Source organism: Epinephelus lanceolatus, chromosome 10 (assembly GCF_041903045.1).
Source record: "Epinephelus lanceolatus isolate andai-2023 chromosome 10, ASM4190304v1, whole genome shotgun sequence".
In the NCBI taxonomy this organism is placed as follows: Eukaryota; Metazoa; Chordata; class Actinopteri; order Perciformes; family Serranidae; genus Epinephelus; species Epinephelus lanceolatus.
In genome coordinates, this window is record NC_135743.1 from 21,413,028 (window position 1) to 21,424,034 (window position 11,007).

The 11,007-nt window shown below is 43.7% G+C and overlaps 1 protein-coding gene across 1 annotated transcript in view; it reads right to left on the reverse strand.

Moving 5' to 3' along the window:
- iglon5 (IgLON family member 5) overlaps nt 1–10,663 on the reverse strand; it is a 122,652-nt gene extending 111,989 nt beyond the window's left edge. The window contains exon 1 of the mRNA XM_033640765.2: nt 10,471–10,663. Within this exon, the coding sequence (XP_033496656.1) occupies nt 10,471–10,531 (61 nt within the window). The 5' untranslated portion in view covers nt 10,532–10,663. The remainder of the gene's footprint in view (nt 1–10,470) is intronic.
- Nucleotides 10,664–11,007: the final 344 nt, after the last annotated feature.

Genomic DNA, 11,007 nt, shown 5'->3' on the forward strand with positions numbered 1-11,007 from the left:
TATAGATATTGACTTGTCAGCAAAAACATGTTGTATTAGAGTACTGTTGCCCAACATTAAGCAGCTAATTGCCCTTTTCTGACACCTTCATTATTTCTTAATGGAATTGGAGGTCTGCTGGCCAGATAAAGGTCACATCGATGCAGTCAGTTCCCACTTGATGGGGAGAGAGAGTGCGATGTTCTGCTGCTGTGACAAAATGATTTCACAGAGTCATTTCTAAAGGGGAGATTTTCTAAAATGCTTTTGTTTTTATGTGCTAAACTGACTGGGCACTTCCAGCACTACGTATTTGATCGGTATATCAAACCTAGCATTAAATGGATACTTGTAATTTCCAACCAGCTTTGTATCATAACAGTTAGGGGTGTAATGATCCATCGATCTGGACTGATTTATCGACTCAGTGACCAACAATCCAGTATCATCAATGCAAAGTGAAAACATCGATCTATATTGTCACCTTTAGGATACCCTTTTATTTTGAAAGTCTGCGTCACCGTCAAACAGCAGCAAAGAGAAAGAGATGAGGGTAACATTATTTACTCGGAAATAAATTAGCAGTGTGGAAATATTTTTAATTTCGGAAAGAATATGGGTCAACAGACAAAGCACATGACATCTGTAAACAATACAGTTACAAGATAAAACGCGACGTAACACTACCTGCCCTGGTCGGCATCTCCTTCTGTTAACTTCTCACTACAGCAACATTGGCAACTTTATTTTAACAATGTATGATACAGTGACTTTAACCAGTGGTGAATAAGAAAAAGTATAAATAATACATGTCATTTTGTTAGGTTATGAATGGAGGAAAGTCCGCTAGCTGCTAGGCTAATTTAGGCAATGTAAACACCCTTGAGCTAATCATGGTTGACTAGCAAAAAACAATTGACATGTCTATGAACCTTTACAGTTTTCACAAAGCATTTATTGGTCCAGTGCAGTGCATTCTGGTAGTTGTAGGTTTTCTACCTCTTGAGCAAAAGCAAAATGCCTCTCTATTCATGCAGCACCAATTTTAAAAGTATTTGTGCCTTTCTACTGCATAGTCAGCCCAGTTTTATGAAAGGATAATCTTTTCTGCAGTGAAATACTTCTTTAACCCAGAACAGTCTGGGGATATTGTGTTGTGGAAATGATTTTCTGTTGATACATTTACATGCGTTCTTCTATTGGAATAAGTGCTGAAAATAGGAGTAAACAGTGGCTTAACAAGGACAGAATTATGAGGAATTTTAATTGGAAATTTGACTTGAATCTCTGGAATAATATTATGCATTTTAATGAGTCCAATTTGGCCAAATTCTTTCAAATGTAGTGCTGCTCTAACACAAGAGGAAATAATTGACATGTGTTTTTTAAAATGAACCACAGCCTTGAAATGTCTGAAGTAAAATGATACATGAGTGGAATTTGGGAATCATGCTGGCACCCCAAGAATGATATTACAAAACAAATTAGACTAGCACTATTCACCCACATCCCTCAATGAATGAAGGAGCACAGTGTGATTGAAGCACAATTTAGAAGCACGCCATATCCTTGAAATGTCCTAAATAATGTCTGAGCTGAATATTGCGCTCACAACCGCCCCATGCAGGTCCAAGCACTAATGGAATTTCACTCACTGCTTTACAAAACTGGGAAAAGTAGCACAGGCTTTCAGCATTATCCAACCCCACATCTAATTAGTGAAATATCATAACACAATAACACAGCAGCGTCTTCTCCCAAACCCAATTAATGGTCTATTGCAGCAAAAACGTTTGATGAAATCTCACCTAACATCCCAATTACAACAATAGGACTGTAATATCACAAATTTGATATTTTGTTCAAAAAAATATTGCTGTGATCTTTTGCTTCAAAGTCTGTACAGTAACTTTTAACACGCGATACCCGGAGGATGTGGTGAAAGGAATCAAAGACACTGGAACATTTCCTTAAAGTCCATTTATGGGCTGTCACAGCCAAATCCTTGGTGAAATTCACCTTAACTGAGTCTTACTGTCAGGATGTTGCGCTAATATGGACACTTTATTACAAGAAAATCCCAGCAGCACCTTCCCAGCTGGAGCTGGAGCCGCGTGCCGGCCTTAAACGACAGGACAATTGTGGCATATCTCTAAATCTCAGCATAAGCTCTGAGGGAAGGGCAACGACTATGCCAAGCACTGACTTCCACTGGGCATCAGCATGGTTTGTTTTCCCTAATTATGTGGCTTTATGAATAGCAACCAAAACATGTACTGTTAGTCTTTGATTGCTGTGTGTGCTGGCAATTTTAAAGAGTGTCTAAATATAATATTTTATGTAACCTGTGGATTCTTGACAAGCTCCAAACCACTCATTATGATGTGGGCGCACTGCATGAACGTCTTATTAGAGGTGTGCTGTCTCGCTGGAATGACTCCCTAACCAGTGGCGGATCACATTAGCACCAGCTCCTTAATGCCGCAATATCACACATCAAGTGACCCTGAAACAATTTTGCTACTCCCACTCACAGCAATATCACCCAAACACAGTTTTCATTGGCAGGATAAACCTGCCATGTTTTTTATTCCACCTAATCATCTGCCTGCAAAATCAATCCATCTCGATCACTGCCTGTTGCGGGTCTTTGAATCCCTCCTCCCCCTTCCTCCCTCACACCATCTGTCTCTCTTCCCTTGCTTCCTTCCAGCAGCCCTCCTTCAATCATTTTTTCATAACTCCTCCATCTCTCCAGCCTGTCCACCCTCATAAGCTCTCTCTGTCTTCTCCACCCACCCCCCTGCTGCCTCTCACTCCCTGCATTAAACATACATACCACACTATACACTCTGCATGTAAGGTGCGTCTTTGTGTGTGCAGATTTCACGGCAATGTGAGAAACATATCAGCTAATGATTGTGGAGCATGGTGGCATTGACACCGGCCACGCCTGCAGCAGCAACACGTTAGCCGTCTCAGCTGCTGACCGGCTCATTATCATTTAGAACTGCTCGCTGCACAAACTACACACCCACACGGTCTGTCGCTAACTCCTGACAGGAATTAGAATTATGTGAAAGTCAGGAAGAGAGAGATTCTTACAGTCACTATTATGTAGTGCCAAAGTCCAGGGACCCAGCCTCTCATATGCCTTTTTTTGTTCCCATAGGAGACAATGTTGGTATGTGGTGCTCGTTAGCACATCCCGTGTCGCTTCTCCACCCCTCACTCATGCCTTCTCTCTCTGTCTATTAAAGTCTGGGACACAATTATCCCCATTCTCTGGCTCTCTCTTTCACCCTCCATCTCTCTCGCTCACTGTGAATGAGAGTCTGGAACACAATTACCCCTGTTCTCTCTCCCTTTCTTGCACTTTATCCATCCCTCCCTCCCTCTCTCTATCTCTCTCCACCTCTTATGGCTTCAGGAGGAGTCTGTGAAGGGAGCAGCTGCTGAAATATTTATTGATCTGTTTTCCACAGTTTTATTTATTTCCCTTCGTGCCCTCCCTTCCCCTCCGCGAAGACCCAGAAACACCTCCAGCACCATGAGATGTCAGAGGCAGTGGAGGGGCTGAAAATCCACAACATGAAACCATTATTTAGCTTTTGTTGCGCCCAGTAGTTTTACCTGTGTAAACAAAACAAGAGGATGGGATGAAGGCAAATGTGAGAACAACAGCATCAGCTAGAGCGAGAACAGATGCGGCACAGATTGAGCCGTGAGACAGGTGGATTGTTTGGCATATTTTGATGCCGGCATCCACTGCAGGGGGTTGTTGACAGGAAACACCAAGGTGCTGCTCTTTTTTTTCGCGGTGTAAAGGAAGTTGTACACAACTGCAGGCTATTGAAGTAGTAGTAGTCATGGCAACAATGCCCTGAGCAATTATAATTACAATGGTAACAGTGTTAGTACTGGACTAAATGGATTCACTGATGAATCTGACGTTATCTCTGCGTAATTAAAGGGCTTCCGTGCTATCGTATGTCCCCGTGGTAAATATCAGCGCAGTTAACCGGGAGTTTTGAGGTTACTCCGACGGCGAGCAATTCAGCAGTCGTTTGAAACTAATGTTTTTCTCCAGCCTTCTGTCGTAGCACAAATGATTAAACTTGCACGCACACACATGCACACATAAGGAAAGGATCACACACATAAATATGCACACACTGAGACACAAAAACGCACGCACACACACACACACACAGACACACACACACACGCAAAAAGCTAAGTCCCATCACCAGGCATGGCCTGCATTAGTGCCTAAGCCTTTTCCATTGATTTGCCGGCGAGCTCCTTGTCTTTTGGTAATGAGGACAGGGAGAGAAGCGGGACCCTCGTCCCTCCCGGCTCCCCTAGGACAAGCCGCCTGCACTAATCTGAATTGTGTTTCCAATGATGCTAACTCCCTGGCACAAAAAAAGACTAGAAGGAAGAGGAATAGAGGGAAAAAATCACACAGTGCGCTCTCTCCCCCTCTAACAGTATTCATTCCCCTTAAATGTGTAACATCTGCACATCACCAAACAAGAAAACATCTTTTTCTCCTTCTCTCTTTCTCCCTGCAGATAGCTCAATCTGCAGCATGGACTGAAGCCTTGAGAACCAGAGGGAAGAAATTTGCACTGCTGAGACTCATTCGATTTTCTCTATATGAACACTATTGAAAAGAGATCAATGAGAGTTATTAATATCCAAGCTGATGTGTGTGTATATATGAAGATGTCCCCTCGTCTCCCTCGTGGCTGGGCTCCATTGGCTTTCCATTGATTTACCTCTCACACCTTTAGAGGGGGAATTGTTGAAATTCATCTTCCCACCGGCCCATGTAAAGGAGCTATTCCACAGTGTATGCATGCATACGTTTATTTCCCTGTGAGAGATGTGTGCGTGTGCCTGCGTAGGCGGTGGTTGATGTGAGTACACGAGCCACCACTTATTCCTGCTTCTACAGCCACTCTGCTCCCTCTTGAATGATCCTTCCTCTGCACGAAATAAAACATAGGCTTTTTTAAATTTGTTTCAGTGAGAACTCGCAACCAATGTTCATATCCACACTGGACCGACGCAGGTCTATAAGGAGGGACTGGGACGCGGGGAGGACGGGGGGAGGTTGTAACGAAGCGAATTACCACAGTAATTAAACGCAGTAAAACTACCTGTCCCGAGCTGAGAGCTGTCCTAGTTCCTTTCCATTACACTGAACTCCATATATTATAACTGTAATTATAATTGCAAACAAGCCGTGCTGTAATCATTATTTATGACACTGACACTATGTGTAATTGCCAAACCCCCAAACCAATATGTGAGGCCCAGTGAAGTGTTTATCAAAACCGACAGGAGAAATCTCGAGGGCAGTGAGGTTGTGCCGCGCCCCCCTATCGTCTGCAGCAACACTGTGGCTAACCATCCTCAAAGGATTTGAACCTGTGACCTCTCAGTCACCGCTCTGGCCAGATAGCTGCTAACTCTACGAGATGCAGAGTTCAGTTTCAGCCTGGCAGGTCGCAGGGTCACCAGCTCAGGGGTTATTCATCTCTGTCTGGCCTTGTAATTGGAAATGCTGCAAAACCTACGGAGTGAGGGCATGATAATGAATACTACTCAACATCCCTCACTGTTCTGGTCTTTTTATTGCCACTGATATCTACCAAACCATAAGTAAGGAGTTTGAGCTGCTTCCTTTAGGACAGAGGAACAGACTCTCCAGAGCCAAGTGCAATAGATTCAAACATTTCTTTGTACAAGCTCACTTAATTCACAACCTTTATAGCTACCAAAAAGACTGTCTTTTTGTCCTATTGTCTTGTTCTCGTACTCACTGCTTGTCATTGTTTTATGGTTATTGTCTTACTCGTTCTAAATCACATTTCTTTTTTTAATCTGTTTTACTGATGGATGAGTCTGCTCTGGTGTGTCTGTTTTGGCCATGCTGCAAGCCAATTTTCCCATTCAGGACAATAAAGACTGAACTGAAGTGAACTGGTTGTATTTTACAGGCCTTGATGTGGATCCACGACACTTTGAAATCCAATGAGAGTACTGTAAATGGTTGTTAGGTATGACACGATTCTCTGCACTGTATTCAGAAGGCTAAAGTAATGGTACAATAGCACTTAAAATGTGTAATTTAAGTCAGATAATTGAAGTGATTCTACTAAATCTCCAGTGGGTGGTATTGGACTCTTTTCAAAAACTACATTTTCAAAATGTTTGAGCTGTTTTAAAGGTCCAGTGTGTAGGATTAAGAGGGACATGTAGTCAGAAATTAAATGCAATATAATGAGTATATTTTCTTGAGTGTATAATCACCTGAAAACAAGAATGTTTTTGTTACCTTAGAATGAGCGGTTTATAGCTACACAGGGGGCTCGTCCACAGAGTCGGACATGTTGCACCACCATGTTTCTACAGTAGCCCAAAATGGACAAACCAAACACTGACTCTAGATAGGGTCATTCACGTTTTCATGTCAGCCACTATAGTTAGCAGTCCTTTCACAACGAACCGAACACCGTGAGAAAAACTGATTTTTATAAACATGAAACTGCTTCATTATGATTTTTTTTTTTTACCGGTTTAAAATCGCCAGGTCCGTTTTGGAAAGGAAGAGACCTCTGAGGATGATTTGGCTCTTGATTAAAACCCCCTAAACAGTGAACACTGGAGGAATCCTAACTGTAAATTCATGTGCTTTGCACATCAGAGAAGTTTCAGCTGGTTGCAATCTGCAATCCTCACCTCGAGATACCTCTGAATCTGACACACTGCTCCTTTAAGATTAGGAAATCTCAACATTGTTTTCACTCTCTGATTTCACTCTAAACAACACTTCTTAACTTCCGTCCTCCAAACAACACTGGAAGATATCAAATATAAATCAAAATTAAAACACACCTCACAGCTCCTCTCCAACACATCATACTTTACTCGGCCATCCTTTATTAGGGCGACAACGTGCTTTAATTTTAATATCACTTCTCAGCTATTAATTCAAATGCAGTTTCCATACACCATCAAACTCACTGATACATTTTCCATCACATCACTGCCTTTGCCAGTTCTAGGTCAAAATACAGCTAGATTTTCTCAAGGTACTATCTTGTCCCCACTATGTGCGAGGAATAGATTCAGCGGAGGGTGTTGGATGCACAGCTCCACAGGCCACCACAGAGCAGCAAGAGAAATAGAAAATAGTGACACCCAAGGGGAAAACATTCAGACCATAGACCCTCTCCAGGCTGGTTAAACCTCCAACCCTTATCCCCCAGGGCTCTCGAGACAAAATCCAGGCCCTCTCACTCCAACACTTGCAGATAAATAAAACCTGCCAAAATGGCAGAGCATTTCTAAGCCAAACATGGAGAACAACAGCACACAGAAACCATGGATTTCAAAGGCAGGGAGAAAAAGCAGAGTCCCCTCCAGAATAGGAGCGCAAGGCATCTGTTGATGCTGGCATCTCCCTTCTCTTCATCTCCAAGCCAAGACTGGTGATCCAGTCGAGTGTGCGTGTGAGTGTGTTTGTGTGTGAGTGTGTGTGTGTGTGTATCTGTGTGAGTGTGAGAGGGTGAGACGAAAGAGGGTGGCTACTTGCTAACATGTGCAATGCGCATTGACCCCACTTGGCCCCCATATGTTACTGAATCAAGAAGGATGGCGAGCTACAACACGACCCCACCTGTTTTCACCTGTATTCCTGCCTTGTGCACTTCCTCTTACCAGAACCTCCATCACAGCGGTGCATGTTGGTGGGAAGACCCATCTGTTGGACTGTTTCAACATTAGTGACATACATGTACAGTGTGAAAATGGGATTTCCTCTAATAGCTGCATTAATGGATATCTGTAAAGCAGAAATCTGTTTCTTAAACGTCTAAATGTAGCATTAAAATAATAGCCTTTGATATATAACCTTAAACGTCCTCTGCTGTGATCTATGTAGCCCCGTAAGCGGAAGCAATTTCTCTTGTCATCTTCATTTTTCACTGAATCAATGACGGCATTATTCTCATTATCAGATCTTGCAGGTTTCTGTCACAACAGAAATCCTTTGAGCAGAGGGTAAATTGTTTAATTTCGTTTGGAGGGGTGTGTGTGTGTGTGTGTGTGTGTGTGTGAATACATTCACAGCTTTAATGTTCCATAAGCCTAACAGTGTCTGGTCTAATAGATGAAACAGGTTTTGGTTAATTGCAGACAGCTTGTGTGCCAGAAATACACAGATATTTCACTGTATGTACGAGCGGGCGCTTGGCCATCCACCTTTATAGCATAATGGTTTTCAGACATTTTAAGTGAAAGAAAAGGGAGAATAAATGCGGAAGAGAAGAGGCATGACAGCATGCCAGGAGCTGGCCATCGCACCCATGGAGTGGCTTGTACATTCACACACCAAGCCAGTAGGAAACCTTTGAATAGCCTAATTGTGTTTTGCAGCAAAGACAAAGCGCTTTTTCAACCTGGTTGGCATTGTACAGGTCTGAAAACACATTTGACTATCTGTTTCTGAGGGAATGAGAGATAAAATGGTGCTCTCTCTTAATAAATATTTGTTGTGCTTAATGTGAAGTGGCTAAATGAGTGATAATCACTGTCAGGGGGAAGAAATATCTTCAGGTGAATAAATCCTGTGCAGTCATTTGGGGGAATTTGTCTTATTCATCATTAACTAGGCAATAATACCTCAGACAATCTACTAAACAGTGGTGGTGAGGCATTTAAGCGACCACATACCACAGTGGCCTGACTCTCAGAGGCACAGATACAAAGGATTATTTCAGTGCTGCATGATTTATCAGCAGCGGACGGTGCCCTTTTAACAGTCATGTACTTCCTTTATAATGCATGCTTTCTAGCTTAAAAGACAGACGTGTTGTGGACCTACAGCAACTCAGAGCAGCAGGCGGGATCCCTCTCCGAGATGAATCTGATTCACATGTGCTGCAATGTGCACAACTCACATCAATATCCAATCATTCCTCAACTGTGGCTTACATGATTGGTCACACCTTCACATTACAAAGAAACCCACAGGTTACAAATTTGGAGGGCTGAGAGCTGAAATGAGACTCAGTGTGGTTGCAGGGTTGGTTTGTGTGGTGCTGAGCCCATTGTGTTTGTGTGCTGTGTACGTCCTGCAGGGCTGTCCGTCTGCTCTCTGCCTGGTGTGGAGAAGGGGCTTGCTGTGGCAAGCCAACCATGACCAGCTGGGCTCTCCTGCCCATGAGGAGCTCAGGAGCAGGAGGCTATAGCCCGTCTGCATCTGCACGTTGTTAACCTCACATCTTATTGCACTGACACATCAATTATTGTTATTAAGGGCCGGAGTAATTTATTTATATACTGATTTCCCACAGGATGAAGGCAGGACTAATTGAGCCAGGTGTGTGTATTTGTGTGTGCGTGCTCATGCTAGATGGGAGAGGGGAAATTAGAGTCGATGGTGAGGATGCCGTGCACAAGTAATATATGGTGGGACATCCCATAGCATGGTGAGAATATTAGCGGATGACATGATGAAAAATGCAGGAGGATTTTGAATACTCCCTGGTCAGCGTTCCCCGTGGACAATAACAACACAACAACACTGTCTGCTTGTGTTATTCATAATGAAGCAGTTTAGAATGCCATCTGAATCTTGTGCTCATGCGAGTTATCTCGACACTGAAGAGCCAATGAATAAAGTGTGTTTGTCTCTTTTGTTGAGCTGTGGGGAAGATGTTTTATTGCAGGGATGAAATAGGAAATTTAGACTTCACTACCCTGTGCATGTTTGACCTCCTCAGCCCCCCTCCCCTCCCAAAAAAAACCTGTCCATCCGTCTCCATTTATCTCTCTCTCTCTCTCTCTCTCTCTCTCTCGACCTTGGTTTTGAAGAGACAGAACAAAACACTGTCTTTCTCTCCTGAGTCTCTCTGCAATGCTTCTATCTGTACTTACGTTAACCCCCTCACCCCCCCCCCCCCTTTGCACTGGTGGTGCGTCGTGTGCGTGGGATACCAGGCCATTCAAGTCACGTAAAGGAATGTTCACACAAGACCGGGAATGGGAGTCTATTTTTCCCATAGTAAACATCTTAACATGCATCACTCGTTGCTTACACTGAACCACGAGGTTGGCTTGGAGATGAACCTGGCGCTGCGCTCGCACGCACGCACTCATGCACGCAGCCAGACGCGTGCACACACACACACACACACACACACACACACACACACACACACACACACGCAGACAGAACATCCCCCTCTCTCTTCATTTATCTCCGTGTGAGCAAATGGGAAGCTGGAGCGCAGTATAGCACAGCAGACACGCGTGATTCACAGGCAGGTAGACCCCCCCCCCCCCTGCACAACCCCCCTCCTCATCATTAGTATTCACCTCCACAACCGTTTTCAGAAAATGAAAGATACATGCGTAGAGGCGCAGCAGCACAGAACCGCCAGCACATCGCTAAAGTAGCTGGTAAGAACTTACCTTTCGACAGCAGAACCAGCATCAAACCAGCAAACGCGTTCCGCAAGAGGGGGCAGCCCATGATGGAGTTCTGATTGATTTTCTGCTTGTTTTTGCAGCCTTGGTATTCCTCCTTTATGGTGCCGTTGCGGGGAATCTGTATATATATATAGAAAAAAGACCCAGAGGATGGATGTCAACAGCAATAGTCCAACGCTTCTACATGTGACTGGATGAAAACATCAGTCTTATCCAGTTGACTTTTCCTTCTGATGACCCGCGTCGGAGAGAGAACCGAAGAGAGCTGTTTGTCTTCTCCTGTGTAGACTCTGCCAACCAGAAAAATATCAGAGCAGAGGAAAAAAAACAAATATCCCAGACACTTAGTTTGGCTCACAGTGCTGCGAAGGAAAATATTTTAGGAAATACATGGGAAGAGAAAAAAAAGGTAAAATTGAAACTGTCCAGTGACTTGACAGAAATGTGTTTTTACTGTCAGAGAACAGGATGGGGGTCTGTGCGTCCTGACCAGTCGCAACTCGCCACTTGAGCTTAATT